The 19,450-nt window shown below is 43.2% G+C and overlaps 1 protein-coding gene across 2 annotated transcripts in view; it reads right to left on the reverse strand.

Annotated features, from left to right (window-relative positions):
• Nucleotides 1-19,074, reverse strand: part of CRHR2 (corticotropin releasing hormone receptor 2) — a 159,957-nt gene extending 140,883 nt beyond the window's left edge. For both annotated transcript variants that reach the window (XM_074892621.1, XM_074892629.1), the window contains exons 1-2: nucleotides 18,905-19,074; nucleotides 3,032-3,125 (exon numbers count right to left, since the gene is read on the reverse strand). In XM_074892621.1, the coding sequence (XP_074748722.1) occupies nucleotides 3,032-3,125; nucleotides 18,905-18,970 (160 nt within the window). In that variant the 5' untranslated portion in view covers nucleotides 18,971-19,074. The remainder of the gene's footprint in view (nucleotides 1-3,031; nucleotides 3,126-18,904) is intronic.
• Between the last annotated feature and the right edge of the window lie 376 nt (nucleotides 19,075-19,450).

The raw sequence follows: 19,450 nt of genomic DNA on the forward strand, positions 1-19,450 counted from the left end.
ATATATGAAAGCAAAGTAATAATTAAATAATATTATTCTTCAGGTCCACAAATAAAACACACACATTCCCATCAAGCTCAAAAGCTGCACCCAAGCAATTATGAAGGTGTCATCCAGGGATTTTTCAAGGAAACAATGCCCAAAAGAGAGAGTGAGTTATATTGCCTTCCATCTCTGAAAAAGTATCGCTTGGTTTAAATCACTTCAGACTGAATTTACAATGTCATTCACTCAGCAATTCAGTGAAATTACACATACATGAAATTCTCAAAAGCATTTTATGCCATCTGTTTGGGATACTTAGTGTGAACATATTCGGGGGGTGAAGTTAGTAATTATAGGGGGAGGAAATTAACATATTGGACTAATTAACAGCATTTTCTGGAAAAGAGACAAGCAAGATAACCAATTACAAAACTTTAAGGTTTACTGTTCTTCCAGCTATAAATAAAGATTGTTCAATATGGCTTTCCTTGGGGGTTTCTTGTTGACTTTTTTCCTGCTCTAAAAGATGTTATCTGTACTGTGTCAAAGAATGTGAGCCAGAGAAAAGACTCAGACATTGCAGACTCTATGGTCTGGTTCTATACATCCATGCTGCTGAATGGAGCATGGCAATGTTTCAATGTGATACATCCTTATTGTTATGAGGGTTCAAAATGAAGGATGAACACAGTTCACCTAATTTTGAACATCAGAAAATTAGAGTAGACTTAATTCCAGGAGCTTGCTATCTTTGGATCCTTTTAAAGAAAAAGCATTTCATTTCTGCTCCATTTTAGATCCCAGTTTAGGATGAAATCATGCTTTGGACTTTAACTGTACCAGAACTTTACTGACTATGAAGAGGAGGTCACTATATTGCAGACCTTCATTTTTAATGAGGAGATTCATAGCTGAATATTCCAGACTGTTTTGAAGATCCTGCAATTGTCATGGAAGACAAAAGGAATATGTAGTGGTTAGGAGCACCATCTTGATGATCCACCACATCATTGAGAAAAGTATATCGGCCCATGCTAAACAAAAAAGTGAACTTTTGTCCCTAGCATGTCCCAAAGTTCACTTCGTGCTTATGCCTGAGTCTGGACTTATGTCCAACCGGGCTGAAGATGAAGCAGCTTAGGGTTTTACTATACGTATAAGCCCATGCTCAAAGCAGAGTACATACACAGGATTTTGAAGCATGCTGCAGAAAGGGCTACAGTCACAAGCATGATGAGAAGGTATGTTCTAGAAAAGCTGCATGTTGGAGTGTCTCTATATAACAAGTTTCTTTAGTTTCAGAGCAGCGCTTCACCTTTTTGATCAGTGATACCTTACAATGACAGTGCAGTAGAAGAGAGGCTTCTGTGACTTCTCTCTTCCCTTTTCATATTAAAATGCTGTTATAGTAGTTGCACTCAGCCTGAGAAGATACCCTGTATTCATGCATCATGCACATAGCCCAGAAAATTATTTTTTGTCAACAATTGAGAAATAAATTATTTGCCAACTTCTAAGACAGCCTGGTGTGAAATTTGATTGTTTGCAATAGAAGCTCTGGACAAGGAAAAATACAGTATGAATTAATGGCAAGTTTTACAATACTATTTACAAAAATATTCAAAAGGCAAAGAACACCTGAAAGAAAGGGCCAAAATGTTGGAAGGTTTCACAAAACCTCATCTCTCCTTTGATTTCAGCTACAGAATAGAATAGACGGTCATTAAAATTTATACAAGCTAATATGCCACATGAGGCAGAGTTGCTCCCAGGAACACAATGGCAGAGCTCAGGCTGGATTCATCTTACAGGTCAACACACCCATTTATATGCAAATTAAGAGACAGTTAAGGCAACACAACTTTCAGATTTCAGTCTGATCAGATTATCTAGATCAGCTTATTGTCCTTAAGGAATTGATAGTCAGAGTAAAACATAATTGATCTGATATAGAAAGATTTTTTTCTTCATTGAGCTTCATTTCCTTTGTCATTTCTCAGGACTGGAGAACTGGCTGAATGATAATATCTACATTATTGCAAGATATTTTAATCTCTTCCCTCCATGAAGGTTTACCAGGGGGAAAGAGAAGTGAAGGAAAAAGAAACAAACTTACTTTTTCCCCCAGTAGCATCACTCCTTGAAACACGCCCCCCTCAGTCATGCCACAGGGGAGTTTCTCCCACTTCTGAAGCAAAGCTTCAGTTTCACATTTCTTACAGTATCATTTTTATGGTGGTGCATTTTAGCCAAGAACCAAGCACAAGAATCAGTGCTTTACTCTGTTTTCAAAAACTGGTATGAGGAAAGTGAAGGCACCATATTCCCCCCACTCCTTCCTGCTGTCTGGCCTTAGCCCTCCAGAGAGTATGTGATATTCCCTTTACTCCACTGACAGGGCCACTAAGTGCCCTCTTTGCCAGAAAAATCTTCTGTCCTAACCTAAATAGTTAGAGTCAGGTTTTGGAGACTTGATGGTGGGATCAGGAACCAGAAATGGTAAAGTTTTGTCGTTAAACATATGTACTGTGTTCTGATTTGGACAACTGGTGCTTTTCATGGTAAATACTCCATTATCTAGCTGAAATGATCCAAGGTTCATCCCTAGATTATATGAGCTGTCAGTCTGGTCAGAACACCCCACTTCCTAGAGTGAATGCCACACAAGGACTGGATTTTACTAGCCCATGTATCTGTCTTCGCCTACCCAGCCTGGATGTCCCATGCTGCACTTAGAGAAATGCAGACAGCCTTTGGCAACGAGTCTGGATACGGACACTTTAACCGTACTAACCTTTAACCATCACATCAGTCGGTGAGTATAGTCAGTTTAACAGGTAAAATACAGGCTGTCATTATTAGTTCACCTGAAGCTCTTTCCAACTGAAGTTTTCTTTCCATGTCACACCACTGTACATTGTTGCCAATGAAAACCCAAGGCTGGATGCACTGTTTATCTCAGCAGGAAAAGATGTTCCTGGAGCAAGGACACTGAAAACAGATCCTACAGTAACAAGAAGCCAACAAGAAATGGAGAAATAAATACCTGTGACATTGGTGCGGGCTGACAAAGCTTCACAGTACTTTTCTAGCAGAACAGACAAGGGCAGGTTCACAGCAGATTCACAGTGGAGAACTATCTGAATGAACAGACAGAAACAAACCAAACCAAACAGTAAACCAGCAGCACAGAATAGATTTTTTTTCATTCATGAGTATGATAATTCCCAGCATCTTCATAGCAGTTCCCATTCATAACTGGTTCAGGTACAGACATCCCCTCCTGACAGAAAAGATTTATGCTTAGCTCCATGACATCGGGTGGCATTCATCTGACTAAATGTAGGCATCTACAAATGAACGACCTATTCTGGACCTCTTCCTGTGGGAGCTAGGCAATAGCCTTAACAAAGCTCAGGACACAATTTATTTCACCTAAAAGTAGATGCCTAAAATAAAGAAGATTAATCACATCCCGTTAAGGATCATGTGTGACTGTATAGGAAAAGTAGGCATCCCTGTAAGGTGATCGGCTCAACATGAGCCGGCAGTGTGAACGTTTAAGCCAGCTGAACATGAGCCAGCAGTGTGCCCAGGTGGCCAAGAAGGCCAATGGTATCCTGGCTTGTATCAGAAATAGCATGGCCAGCAGGGACAGGGAAGTGATCTTACCCTGGACTTGGCACTGGTGAGGCCGCACCTTGATTACTGTGTTCAGTTTTGGGCCCCTCACTACAAAAAGGACATTGAATTACTCGAGCGTGTCCAGAGAAGGGCAACGAAGCTGGTGAAGGGTCTGGAGCACATGTCGTACGAGGAGCGGCTGAGGGAACTGGGGGTGTTTAGTCTGGAGAAGAGGAGGCTGAGGGGAGACCTCATCGCCCTCTACAACTACCTGAAAGGAGGTTGCAGAGAGCTGGGGATGAGTCTCTTTAACCAAGTAATAAGCGATAGGACAAGAGGGAATGGCCGCAAGTTGCACCAGGGAAGGTTTAGACTGCATATTAGGAAGTATTTCTTTACAAAACGGGTTGTTAGGTGTTGGAATGGGCTGCCCAGGGAGGTGGTGGAGTCCCCATCCCTGGAGGTGTTTAAGAGTCGGGTTGACATAGCGCTGAGGGATATGGTGTAGTTGGGAACTGTCAGTGTTAGGGTAATGGTTGGACTGGATGATCTTCAAGGTCTTTTCCAACCTAGATGATTCTGTGATTCTGTGATCCTTGGCTTTTTTTAACCAGTAAAAAAGACACGAGTTTCTGACCATCAGAATTCAGAGTGCTGAGCCCTCCACAGAGGTGAGAAAGACAGCAGTAACATCATGGTCACTTCAAGAAAGCTGCAGGTTCAGTACAGGATGATAGTAGGTCCCCAAGTAAATTTTAGGAAATGTATATTTAGAGTTGAATCCAAGGAACAGGTTGTCATTTTTACACTCAGAAATGAAATTACTGAAGTGCCCACTGCAGACAGAGGAGGGAAGCCCACAGAACTGTATATTTCAATGTGCAGCTGAGTTGGGATACTGCTTGGAGCAAGAGAAGCTCTTGAAAAGCCCTTTAAGAAAGGCAGAACTAAACGTGGTGAGAAAATTTAGGAGTGACACATCAATGACAGAAACTTCCATTTTCAAACTATGAAACAAATTCTTCCTGACTATTTCTGAGGGGATATAAAGGTGTGGTAACACACAAAATGTCTTTGCTTTTCTATTTATGCAGAATGACTCTAACATAATACAGGCAGCTTTTATTCAGGGAAATGGCCATACTCCTTGAATGTTAACGTTACATTTCAGTGCTTTAAGATGTGTTAAGTGATCGCAGAACCATTTTTATGCCACCTCACTTAATAAGAAGTGGTGTAAATGATCATGACAATAGAATTCATCAGTAATGATGATTCTTTGTACAATACTTTCTATCTATTTCTCACTTTGCTGTTATTTTACAAAATAGGAGGTCTTGAAATACAAACAAGCCTTTCTCAGACTTCATTCTTTCCAAATAAACACCATGAAGCTGCTGCTTCTCCTCCAGGCAGACTCGAACTCCTGCCTCCTATAGCAAAGTTTTCCAGGGTACTGACCATGCATGGTCAGGTCAAGGAGATAGGGAAAGGCAATGGCTCTGTTCTGCAGTCAGGGCAGGTGCCATCTTACAAGGCACAGAACTCCAGCCGAGCCTGCCAGAAAGCAGACTCTGTAGTGGTCATGCCTCATGTCAGATCCAACCACGTGAGTTGACATAGCAGAGGCATTTCTTCCTTTCTATCCCTCTGCTCCTCTGCTACCTCACAGGCCAAAGCACTGTCTCACTTCAAAGAAGAAACTTGAGACGTCTCCATGTACTGTAAATACACTGCATGTTCAGCTGTCTGCTTCATAAGATGATGGGAAAGAACAGACAAGAAGTCAAGCTTAGCACAGCATGTGTAGGAACAAGAAAGGTTAAATGTCACATTTGCTTTAGGGTCAGCTTAGGTTCATTTGGCTTGAGGGAAAAGCGCCTTCCACATATTATGTTACTTTTACTTTCATTTTCTCTCCACTAACCACAGTCAACAGCTTTCTTGTGTGTGATGCTTTTCAAAAATTGTATTTAAAGCAGACAAACCCAAAAAACTCTCTTAAAAATAAAGCAAAAAAAAGAAACATTTAAGTAATGTAGAATTCTAAAGATAAATAATCGGGCCTGTGACTGTGCATATATTTTGAAATATTAGTTGCTTTGAGTAACTAATGCACTACTTTACTCAAACTGCATTTCTCTTAAGACAGCTACTATTCCATGACCTCTTCCCACCAATTCAGTTCTATGCTGTCCTGCACATTTACCTGAAACATGCACAGAAGTGTTTATCTTAATTTGTTTGAGCCACTGTGGACATTTATGATCAATCAAAGTAATGCACTGAGCCAGAGATTAAGGTGAAAAGGAGTCCTTTACTTTCTAAAGAAGGGGCACCAACTAATAGTCTGCAGGCCTGTTCTGACTCTTCAGAACAATATATGGAGCCTTTGGTCAAATTTCTGTTCACATCTGAGAAGACTTTGAGAAAAGAAGCGGATGAATTGTTTTAGTGCGTCACTGTCTGTGTCTCTCATGGTCTCATTTCATTAGACCTTTCCCCTTGGCCATGATCACTGCTCTTTATTAATCCATGAAAGGTCTTCATCTCTGTCAGAGGGCATGCAACTACTTGGCACAATTAGGGGAACTCACCATAAGATCACCTCTAGATATGGGAAGGGCAGATGAAAAGGGCAACAACCTAAGAGAGAGTAACATATTGGTACATTATGTTGTTAGAAGTTGCAAGACACTAATAATAGCGTGTCCTCCTCTGCAAATGGAAGGGCTCCAATCTTGCAAACATTTATTTATGCAGAATTTGTTCTTTGCCACACGAGTGCTCTCTAAAATTACTAACATGAAGTCATAAAAAACACATATGCAACATTATATGATATATGTAACATGTCTCAGTGGATCCATATGGAGAGCTCTGGGCATAGAGAAATATCTGACCCATCATAGTGTTGCCTCCTCTCAGTTCCTACCAGAATTTGTAATTATTTCATGTAGATTAGAGAGGACTTGTAACTTAATTTTAAAAAGAATTAACATAGAGTCCTGGTTTGAAAGATTATTGTATTCCACTAAATAGTGAGATATATATATCTATATATAAAACAAAGGAACACTGGTACTGTAATTCACCTGTATTAGAGAGTTTGTTTTCTTCTCTCAAACGTATAAGAAATGGCTACAGTAATATAAACAAGCCCCCCAAGCTATGAATAGTATCCAAAACTGTCAATATAGGCATGGGGCTACTGCAGAGATACAATGGACAGCACCTTATAAGTTTAAAATCTAGCAATAAGAAGCAACAGAGCAGATGAAGTCAGTATGACTGAAAACTTAAGGAAAGACATGAAGTGGAAAAGAATGACACATGATAGTGCAATATTTGTGGCCAAGATGGGGGAGGTAAGCTCGGAGGCAGTGGATGCTGCCAAACACGGACAGATGCATACACTCCACTTTCCCATTCTCACATAAGAATTCCCAGATACCATATTCTAGTTGTCTAATAAAAGCTAGCTTTTTAGAAAAAGCTGTTATGCCTCCCTGTAAAACATCTGTTGGTGGCATGCTGAACAAAAGCAGAGGTGCTGACATCTGAGGCAATAGTGTCAAAGTAACAGTGCAAAAACTCTCCATTTTAAAAAAATGTAGTATCTAGTACTTATGAGGTCCTAGAGAAATTCATCCCGTGGAACTATAATAGCATCTCATCAGAAAGCCAGGCACAGAAAAGCAGTGGGATTTATCTCAACTGGCTCAGACTTCAAAATAGAGAAAGCAACAGCTGAGCTGATCACCCCGGGATTCCCTTGCAATAGGAAGCTAATTTTTCAGGTGCAGTTCACCTGTCATATTTTAAATCTTTAAGATGAAATGAGTCATTCCCTGACCTTCACTGGCTGCATTAGCTGAGTCTCACCCACTATGAAGAGAGAGTAACTTAGATGAATACTTTCTAAATTTTCTTTAGACACTACATACAAAAGGGTAGGTAAAAAACATTCTTAGAGGTGATGGCTACAGAAGACAGGAACACATCACCATCTTATAAAATTATCTGGAATACTACTGTTTTCTTTCTTTTACTGAGCAAAATGAAGTGACCTTCCACCACCAAACAATTTTGTAGTTATCAACCACAGAACGTGCTCAGGCCACAGCTGACATGAGAACGATCCGTCTTATGTCTCCATTGCAACATAAAGATGAAGTCTCAGTCTAAACTAGCTATCTATGCTCCTTAAAAAGTCAAAGCACTTTCCCCTCCTGAGTAGACATCTATGGTAATGGCATGGATCATGTCAGGAGGATGTTTATTCCTTCATTTCTGTGAAGCAGCACTGTTGTTAAGACTCCTGCTGCACCTCCTGCGAGGGGTTCCCGTAAAACATCTGGGAGTACTGAGGCCTTAAATTCTACCTTGTTTCAATGTCAACAGTACAGTGAAACTGCTTTCAGCAGACAGAAAGCTGCTACATTGTAGTTTTGCCCCAGAACATTAAAAAAAAAAAATAAATAAGGAAAACCTGTATTTAATTTTTACTTCTTCAATTAGACTATTCAAACAAATTAATTTGAGAAATACTCCTGGCTCAAAGGTAACCTTATTAAGTTAAGCTCTCCAAATGCACCATTTCTACAATGAGATTATGAGATTGAGTGTTCACTTGAACGTTTGGGAAGGACTGACTCAGAGCAGTGGTCCAATTAAATGCAAAAACTGTTAGTTTGTGTCCACAGAAGCTCAGATTAGTGAAACACATGCATCTAACTTCACCACAAAAATATAATTAGTGAAAGAGCTCGATGCGGCAAAATGAAATCAAATCCCACACTTCCTTTACAAAACCTGTACTCTGTTTGAGCACAGCTAGGGAGTTTCCAGGGCAGGCAGGCATCTGGCAAGTTCTACTGCGATTCCTGCCATCACCAGTACTTGGGTGTGAAAACAGATGCTTTGGGAAAAACACCAGGTATTCAGTGGAACGCACTTATAACAAATGCCAACATTCATCTGAGCAGCTCTTTCTCTCTAACAAGAGATGGCAATACATTGGAGAGAATGAGGAGAGCCAGAATATTGGCTGACTACTAATCACTTGAAGGAATATGCACAACCGGGAGAGTGAAGAATGCTGCTTAAGGAGAAAAACAGAGAACAGCCTAGGAGAGGAGGAGAAGGTAGTGTTTTCTGTGGCCAGGATGGATTTATATTCACTGTCGTGTGGTTACTTCATACACAAGATACATGAAATGAGATGCTTATTAAAGGACAGTGCTAAGAGGGCCAGCAGAGTGGAAATACTTTGCTTGTTGAAGAATCAAAAAGGTCAGTTCTCTGCTTCAAAATATCTTCGGCCTTTCTCAACTCAGTAACTTAACTTTGCTAGTGCAGCGGCATTTGGCAGTATGCAATCATTTGGCTCTGCTTCACCACAAAAATAATTTCCATTTGTGATAGAAGGTCTAAATACAAGTTTTCACAGGAACCTGCAACCTGCAACCTGAGCCAGCTGATGTTACAGTAAAAGGAAAGACTGCTAGCACAGTTCAGATAAAACAGTCTCCTTTTTGAGTCATCCTTCAGCTCTTTCAACTCCTTGTTATTACTTGTCTCTAAGTTAATCCAAACAGCTAGATAAAATACTGCTACTAGCTAGTGAACCCCAAATGATCCAGGAGACATTGCTCTATGATCTTAGAGGCCAGCATGTATTCTGCAGCTCTTCCAGGAAGTCTGGAGAAAAAGAATATAAGCCTGCATGGAATGGGAAGTAGGACCTCAGTTCAATAAAGCAACTAAACACCTGCTCAGTTCTAAGCATGAAATTAAATTCATCTTTATTCAGAAATACATAAAAAAACCTCAAGCTTCTGGTACACTGAGCCCACCACTGAACTTCACTGTTGTCTTTGAAACTTGGAGATCTGCCTTCATTAAGCATCTGCCTACATGCTCTGCTGAATAAGGGTGTAGAGGGGAGGTTCATCCACTGAAAACCATGCATGTGCTAAGTGCTTTTCTGAGTCACAGCATACAAACCAAAACTGTTTAAGGCCACCCATGAGCTGGACTTGTCCAACCAAGTCTCCATGCCCTTCCAAAGCAAGATGAGATATTAAAAAGGAACAAAATAGCATTTGAATCATAGGCTACAGCTGTCTTCAAATAAAATTGTTTAATGGAAAGATTTTTCAATTTCACATCCTTGAAGAGTTTTGCTCTTCATTCCCCATATCTGTGAATATCATATACAGAATGTGGAAAGGGAGCAAGCCCTTCACAGCACTCCTGCCTTCATGTCTGCCCTTTCCCTAGGCCTTCACACCAAACCTATGACTAATTCCTTCCCACTCATTCCACCCAATTCACATTACTATGAATCGCCTCAGCAGCTCAAATGTGATTCACCTCACTCAAACTATTTCAGCAGGTGTTGCTTTAGTCTCCCTGATACTCAGTGGAAGAAGGAAGCATTGTCAAGGAACAATCCACCATTTCTGCTTTAAACATGTACTCTAGGACAAGATGACTTATGCACTGGAAACAAAACACACAAGTGAATCCAGAGTAGCTCAAGTTTAAAAGTCACATTTACCAAAATGAATGCCAGTATCTCAGCCACCTCTCCCAGGCAAACTGTTATCTACCTGATTAGTCTCTGCAAAGATGATTCACTCATTCATAGTTATCACAGTGCCACTACACTTCAAGGCCTCCCTTCACAGGCTCTCCCAATTCTTACTCATCAAATGTCAGCTCCTACTCTTGGTTCTTCAGGTCTCTGACACCATGCTCCCACCTAAAAAAGGTCAAAACCCAGTTCCCATTCTGGATCAAGACTTTAATCAGCGAGTGATACCTGCTCTCACTGTCCATGGAATGTTGACAGTGGTACCTCTGTGTCCACCATAAAGTGTTCCTTTGACTCAAGACTTCATGACAGTTCACTGATGATGACCAGTGTCACCTCACTGGCACATTTTTAATTCTCTTTTTCTCCATCCATTGCTTCTTTATTAAACTGCTAATTCTTAGGCTGGAGCTCACCTTTAGTATTTGAAAAGCACATATCACAGTGAAATTTAACTCCAAAACGGGAACAAGAGAAGGTCTAACAACAGTCTTTCATTACCTGAAGGGGAATTACAGAGGAGTCAGACTCTTCTACTGAAAAAGGAGAAACATAACCCCCATTTTTAAAAAGGGAAAAAAGGGAAACCTGAGGAACTACAGGCCAGTCACTCTCACCTCTGTGCCTGGCAAGATCATGGAGTGGATCCTCCTGGAAACTGTGCTAGGGCACATAGGAATTAAGGAGGTGACTAGTGACAGCCAACATGGCTTCATTAAGGGCAAATCGTGCTCAACAAATTGGGTGAACTACGACAGGGTTACAGTGCTGTTAGATAAGGGAAGAGCAACTGACGTCATCTACCTGGACTTATGCAAAGCATTTGATGCTGTCCCGCACAACATCCTTGTCTCTAAGTGGATTTGATGGATGGATCACTCTGTGGATAAGGAATTGGTTCAATAGTTGCACTCAGAGTTGTGGTCAATGGCTCAATATCCAAGTGGAGAGCAGTGACGAGTGACATTTCTCAGGGGTCGGTGTTGGGACTAGCGCTGTTTAACATCTTTGTTGGTGACACAGACAGTGGGATTGAGTGCACCCTCAGCAAGTTTGCAATCGACACACTGGAGGGAAGGGATGGGCCATCCAGAGGGACCTGGACAGGCTTGAGAGGTGGGCTCGTGAGAACCTCATGAAGTTCAACAAGGCCAAGTGCAAGGTCCTGCACATGGGTCAGGGCAATCCCAAACACAAATACAGGCTGAAGGATGGGTGGACTGAGAGCAGCCCTAAGGAGAAGGACTTGGGGATATTAGGGAATGGAAAACTGACTATTAGCCAGAAATGTGCGCTCACAGCCCAGAAAGCCAACCATATCCTGGGCTGCATCAAGAGAAGTGTGGCCAGCAGGTCGAGGGAGGTGATTTTTCCCTTCTACTTTGCTTTGTTGGGACCCCACCAGGAGTACTGTGTCCAGCTCTGGGGCCCCCAACATAAGAAGGACATGGACTTGCTAGAGGGAGTGCAGAGGAGGCCACAAAGATGATCAGGGGGCTGGAGCACCTCCCCTGTGAGGACAGGCTGAGAGAGTTGGGGTTGTTCAGCCTGGAGAAGAGAAGGCTCTGGGGAGAGACCTTACAGTGGCCTTCCAGTACTTAAAGGGGGCCTGCAGGAGAGATGGGGAGGGACTCCTTATCAGGGAGTGTAGGGATAGGATGAGGGGTAACAGTTTTAAATTGAAAGAGGGCAGATTTATATTAGATATAAGGCAGAAATTCTTTACTGTGAGGGTGGTGAGACACTGGCACAGGTTGCCCAGAGAATTTGTGGCTGTCCCCTCCCTGGAAGTGTTCAAGGCCAGGTTGGACAGGGCTTTGAGCAACCTGTTCTAGTGGAAGGTGTCCCTGCCCATGGCAGGGGAGTTGGAACTAGATGATCTTTAAGGTGCCTTCCAACCCAAACCAGTCTATGATTCTATGATTGTCAGAAGTTGACAGCAAAAGGACAAGAGGCCCACATCATTCACAAGTTGCAGTAAGGGAAAATCTCACAGGACATGTAGAAAAAATTATGCACCCTAACAGTGTCTGAGCATTAGAAAAGAGGTGCAGAGATTTCATGAAAAGAGGTTCAGAAATGTTGTGAAATCTCCATCTTTGCAGATTTTCACAACTGTACTGTATGAGGCCCTGAGCAACATGACCTGATTTTGGAATTAGTCCTGCTTTAAGAAGGAGGCTGGACAAGAGACCTCTAGCTCTTTATTCCCACATAAATTAGTTTTTCATTCCTTGATTCTAGGACATATAGCCCTATGGTAAAAAGTATAATAGATAACAGTTAGTCCCAAACCCTTTCTATTGGCAATGTTGTAATTAACAGTTTACAGACTGTATCTTGAACAATAATCATCAATGCAAAGGCTTTGAGATTTTTTTCACACATATTTCTAATATTTTGGCCTCTGTTTTCATAATCATAATTAAAATATGCCAAATACTATGAAAAGGTATTTTTAAAATATTTTAATATTTAAAGATAGAATTTTCTTTTTAACTTTGTTTTTGTGTCCAAAACAAATACTGAAAATCTGCCAAGATTTGAAAATATTAATAAAAAGACACTTGTTTCATAAAAAGACACTTGCTTTGAGGAAGTAGGGGTTTGTTACACCTAGGAAGGTCTCTCAAGTTCAAGATGGACTAAATAGCTGATCTCCCAGCAGACAGGACATGAGGCAGGATGAAGAAAGATCCTCTGATTTGGAGCTCACCTAGTCAAAATCCTGTTATGTGCTCTGAAACATCATTCTTTTCAGCCAGAGGGATAACCCTGGCCTTCCTCTCTGCTTTGAAAGAGTCAATCGATAACAGAAGGACCAGACTGGTTCCTGGACATCCTCGCCCCCAAAACAAGGAAACAGCAGGAGCACAGCACTCTAAGTAGCCCTGGGGACTGGAACTGAGAAAGCAGAGAGGTTATGCCTGTGATGGCCACACTACGAAGTACAGCCACTGGTGCTGGCTCACAGGCCATTTTTCTGCTTCTGCTGGCATGAGCGTCCTGAAACCCAAGCTATGTCTGGGCTGTGGGAGTCTGCTACTGCCACTCAAAGGCAATCGATACTTTAGTCCATGCACTGAAATGCCTGCTAGCACAGCCTGGCCAGCAGCCCTGCAGGCAACCTGTTTGGACTCATCAGCACACTTCCTTTTATTCCCTTTCTCCTTCTTTCCTCCTTCCTTTCCACTGGAAAAGCCACCCCTGCTTGAGGACAGCACTCCTAAAACTAAGGCAGCACACAGATAACAGCATTCAGAAAGCCTCCCACATCCCAGAAACCTGGGTAACAGCAAGAGAGATTATCCCATAGCCCTCCAAGGCAGGTGGCTCCTTTCCAGTTCTCTGGTACTTTAGCTACTATTACCAGGGCAAGGGTTTAGCATTGCAGTGAGGACAGCTAATGTATTTTAGTCTCCATCTGCATTGCTCACTATTTACTTTCCCGGCATACACAACCCAGAGTGGATAGTTATTCAGCCAGGATTACTCAAAAGTTTATAGAGCTTTAATTAGTTACGCTTTCTTACAGCTCTGTTGAAGAAGTGCTTTTCAGCTCTTGAAATATCAAATGGATTTTCTTTCTTATTTAGTGAAAACAAAACATGTTTCTCTACAAACACATGCCTTTTAATTGATCATTCCCAGAGAAAGACAACTTCCAAGTTCTCCACCCATTTAACTCCACAATAGAGCTGTCAATCTGGGCAACAAGATGTGCACGGGCAGGAGCAGCACGGTCCCAGCACCTGACTCTCAACGTAGGCTCACTTGCACAGCAATGAGGTACTTGTGAGCCAGAGGTCAGGACAGGATGTCGAAACCCACCTCTGTGAACTGGCTTTCTCAGATTGACACCGTCACTGCCACAGCACTTCCCAAATGACACAGCCTTTGTCAAGACCATGTAGAGCCGGCAGAACATCTGCTTGTGAGAGCAAATCCAAATGATCCCAGACCCAGAGAACTGATCAGTACTTATGAAAGCATGACATGCTATATGTCAAAAAGCATTGCAGGAAGCAACTAACAGTTATCCCCACACTGGCACCAGAAACTGGAAATTAAATCTTCATATATTTGGACATGATTGATGAAATTCAAGCAGCCATTCATCTGAAGGACAGGGCTTGCTAGCTGACTGATTGCAATGGTAAATGACTAGTTTCTATTTGTCTTCTCTTGTAATAAGGGCCAGAGCAAAATTTATCCAAATCTTTAGAGAAAAAAAATAAAACACATCAAGCTCTTTACCCATCACTCACCAGCTCAAATCAAATACAGCTATTTTCAAAGCTATTAAGATATAAAATAAAAAAAGGATTAGCAGTAAAAGAAAGTAATTCTGTATGAAGAAATAGTTTGATGAAGCAAGCCAGCAGGCAGTGTTTAGTTGTCAAGGCTGGTTGTTACCAATAGAAAGATAAGGAGGCAAAGACAATGTTTATGCAGCGCTTTGATACATATCATTGCACATCTACAGGAGGCGGGGAGGTGCCATGTGGCTCGCTGGACAGCTCCGGCTTTACCTCCAAGAATTAATGTTTGCACTTTAAGGGAAGAGAGCAGACTGCATTTGGGATTGAAACTGGTGTAGGTTAAAAAAAGAAGGACATGTACGTGATCAAGATTTGATCTATCTGTTTCAATTTACAGACACAGAGTAGAAAAGTAAATTCCTGCAAAAACGTAATTTCCTGGATAAAATTTTAATCTAAAGTAAAGCAGCTCTTTCCCAAAGCCTCCTTCTTGGGTTTGCAGTGCTGCAAACCTGAAAGTGACATATACTAAAAAGGATCAAATTCAGCAGTGTATGTAGCCTGTTTTTACCACCCACATTTCCTCACCTCCCCTCCTCCCCCAAAAATAAAATCTGCAGAACTACTAAAAAGATCTAGAAATGTGCAAATCGTTGTTCTAATATAATATTTTAAAAATATTTGGCTTACTAATATATAGGGCAAAATGAAAATAAAAAGAAAACAGAAACACACTTCCTTAAAAAGTTGATATTATCCACCACTCTGTTTTTCTCATTGTGAACCTCTCAGATCATCACATCACCAGCAGGATCCCACAGTAGTCTCCAACACAAAGAAAGCTGATCACTGAATTCAAAGCAACGAAGAGTTTGCCTTAGAGAAAAATGCCTTGCTAAGACACTCATTGTGAGTCCTGAGCATACAGCATACTCCATCTGAGCTAATAAATCAAACAGTGCAAAGGTCTGTTTTAAGTACTTAATCATTTATACTGTTAAATTTTTAGAATGGTTCCTGGCTACATTTTTGCCCCAAGCAATCTAGCAGTATCTCAAACAGTTCCCAGGAATGATCTGGGAGTTAGGCTGCACCACGGACCATTCTCAACGGGCACTTTGCACACCATCTCCCCATTTTAGAAGCTGAAGGAGTCTAATAGCATGGGCAGAAGCTGCTCTCTGGCATTTGGCCTGAAGGCTGAAGAGCTGTCCTGGCAATCTTAATGTACTAGTAGATACATAACCTATGAGACTGCAACTAAACGTGTATGCACCTGATAGTGCACACTCTGCAATGAGATCCCTGCACACCAGCTTCAGCAGAGGCATGCGAGAAGCAGGGCAGGCACAACCGTGCTTTCATTTGCAATATGAAGGCCACAGAGTTTAGAGGACTTAATCATTACTTCTCCTCCACTCTTGACAGAATAATATGTAAGCAGATGCCTTATTTGAACAAAAGTTATAAAGGCTGCTTTCTTTCTATCTAAGGGCAGCTATGAATATCACTGAAATGTTTCATGGCAAAACTACCAGTCAGCCAACATCAGCCATTCTTCCTTGCGTACAACTACCTCCTTCAAATATCCAGTAATTACCACAAGATGGCTACAAATTTAAACCCTGTCAAAGTACTACACTAGGAAAGGCTTCTCATGATAAAATGCTTATGCTGCACTAATTCACAGAATGACTGAATTTTGGCAGTCTCAGACCAGGAATGTTATTTAACTTGTCACCACTGGCTGATATACTCAAACTGCTCTGGCTGTTTTAACAGCTTCAGGAGAGCATATGAATTATTGCAAGCTTTGTTTTTGTTTTTGACAAATAATCCCCCCTCCTCCAAATTACGTGAACTCAGCAAGGTCTCTATCAAAATGTCATAAGATTCATTTGCCTTTGCTTTATGGTTTGTTTTTCACATTTAAGTAAATGCATTTTCCAGTGTATTATATGCACAGAAACCCTTTAAGAGAACATAAATCTCAGAGCCTGCTGTGCAAGTCTTCACCCTTTTGCTGACCAGCCCTGGGAAATCTGACAGGTCATTTGCACGAGCATTTTCATGTGGCAGAACTAGTTCTGTACTAGAAAGTCGCCTTGTTTTGTAAGTGTTGCAAACCTGCAGTTCCCATAGAACACAATTGCTCAGCTGCTGTGAAAACTTAAGCTTCCTTAATCGCGTAAGGGCCTGCTCCCACAAGCAGCTATGCCTTTTCTCAAATCCACAAATGTGAACAGAGCCATTGACTTCGAGTCAACTTTCAAGTGTTTTCAAGTTAAACAGGAACTTAAGAGCTTTGGATTTGAGCCAAAGTTTTAAAACATTGCTCTTAAGCTTCTTGGTGCAAAGTTTCATTCAGCTGTAAAGCAGAAATACAGATTTACTAACAACAGTCATGGATGGAAACACACCCCAAAAGAACAGTAAAAGCTCTGCTTTTGTTACAAGTGGAGCAACAAGAGCTGTTCTATACTTGAGGCTGAAGATCATCTTCCAACCCATTATTTCCACATACCGCACAGGCGTACACGAGTCTCTATCAGACATAAGTATGCTACATCCAAACAAGCTCCTCTATATAAGCACACTCGGAATACGTTCAAAGTACACATTTCTATCAGAGTAAATGCATTTTATGGAAACTTGACATTTTGATTCTTAATCTGTGCCTTTTTTTTTCTTTTCTTCCTTTCAAGGCAGCTGTTTTGGTTTTAAAGCAGCACTGTAACTACCAAAATTTACAGAAATAATTCAAATGCAGAGTTACAGGGGAACTGGAAAACTGTCCATAGATTACATCTACAGAGGAAGTGCATGACATTTTTTGATTCATTGAAAAAGAATTAATCTGGCTGCTCTCGGTACCTGGGTACTTTTGATAACCTCACTGGTAAGAATTCCCCCTCTCTAAACAAGCTGAAATATTTTTATGGACCAAAAGAAATCAATATGGGAAAAGACAGCCTGGAAAAGGACTAAGAAACAAAGATTAGGAAGAACTGGTTTGGGATTGAAGACAACAAGTGTGTAGACCCATGCCACTCTGATCCCACGTGCACTGATCTCTGACTGGGGAAAAAAGACATTGGCGGAGGTCAGAAAATATTCTCTGTCTTCTAAGAAAGCTACTGCAAAGCTTTTAAGATTAAACTGTTACTTGGCTTTGGAGCCTGTTGCTTTTCCTGACCTGTCTTCCCTCTATCTTTCTTTGTAAATTAGATAGAGGGGGAAAAAAAAAAGAGAGAGAACATAAGGAAATAGAACAGATTATCTAAGGGAATGTTAAAGATGGGCCAATTACACTACCGTTCAGGAGGATCACTGCCACTTCTTTAATGCTGTGGGAACAGCCTTTACAAATTGTGCACAAGATCAGTGTACCTCCTGCTTAATGTCTCACATTTGTTTTGCACGTAAGATTTACCACACTTAAAATATTACTTAAAACAAACAAACTACCAAAGAAGTCAGTCTGACTTAGGGCTGGGAAGGCTGTTTTAAGTCCAGTCTGACACAGGCCAATCTTATCTCTACCTCATCCCAGCATCACGCAGGGGGAAGCGTGTGATGATGAAGGAACATGAGGAAAAGCCTCTCTTACATTTCACTCAAGAGAAACTTTGAGTGAACACTTAGATGGATGCGCGGGCTGAGCTTTGCCCTTTGCCATTGCTCTTCACTGATCCCTGCGGTGAAAGAGCGACCGATGCTGAGTACATGCTGTGAGGGACCAGGACGAGAGCCTGGGGATAACGGGCACCAGGGCGAGAGTCTGGGGACAAGGGACACCAGCCAGGGCCACCCACTGCCCCCCTGAACTGGGCGGTAGCAGGAAAACCCCTTTTCTATGGGGCAGGGAGCTGCGACCCCAGTGGGGCCCCTGTGCTGGACCTTTTCTGTCAAGGAAAGGGGACAGGGAGGCGGCTGTTTCACAGAGAAAGGGACACCAAGAAGGGCCATGGTTCAGCCCAGGGGCTGTGAGCGGACCCAGAGGTGAGCGGCCATGGGGAGAGGGTGTTTCAGCGCCTGGAGACGGGCGGGAGCTGTGAGGGAGCGGGTCACAGCCACCAGGACGGATCCCTCAGCACCCGGGGGCGGGCGGGAGCTGTGAGGGAGCAGGCAACGGCCTCCGGACAGGGTCTCTCAGTGCCCGGGGACGGATTGCATCTGGGAGGGAGCGGGTAACGGCCGCCCGGACGGGCTCCCTCAGCGCCCGGGAACGGGCGGGATCTGTGAGGGAGAGGGTAACGGCCACCGGGACGGATCCCACAGCACCCGGGGGCGGGCGGGACCTGTGAGGGATGGGGCGCAGCCCCCGCTCCCTCACAGACCGAGTGGGTTCCCCGAGGTCGTGGGGCGTCCCGCGCCCTCCCTCCCTCCCTCCCTGCCCCCGCGCCACCCCTTCCCCGGCCTCGGCACTTACGGGCAAGAGCAGGAGCGCGGCGGCCGTCGCCGCCGGGAGGCTGCGCTGCGGCGCCCGCCCCGCCATGGGGCTGGCGGGGCTGGGGGGGGGGTCTCCCCGGGGCTGGCTCTGCCCGCTCAGCCGGAGCCTCCGCGCTGCCCCGGCGTTGGCATCTCCCCCCCGCTGCTGCCCTTGACCCCTGCCCGCCGCCGAGGAGCCAGCCCCAGCGCCGCCGGCGCGTCCCAGGGCAAACCCCCGGGAGGGAAGGAGGGAGGGAGGGAGCCGGGCGGGGGAGCCAAGCCCGCCCTCCGCCCAGGATGCCTCGGGGATGGAGGCGGCTGGGGGCGCCCCGGGGGAGCGCGACCCTCAGAGCCTCCAGAAGAAAAGGGGACCTTCCTCTCCCCCCGCACTGAATGCAGGAGGGATTCCCCTCTCCACGAGGCACTGGGTGCATTAGGGACTTCACTGTCCACAAGCCTCCAGAAGCAAGGTCCTAAGTGCAATGGAGATCTCTTTCCCCAAGTGCTGGGTGCAATGGGGACGCCTTCCAGATAAGCCTCCAGAAAT

This window comes from Strix uralensis, chromosome 1, assembly GCF_047716275.1.
Source record: "Strix uralensis isolate ZFMK-TIS-50842 chromosome 1, bStrUra1, whole genome shotgun sequence".
NCBI lineage: Eukaryota > Metazoa > Chordata > Aves > Strigiformes > Strigidae > Strix > Strix uralensis.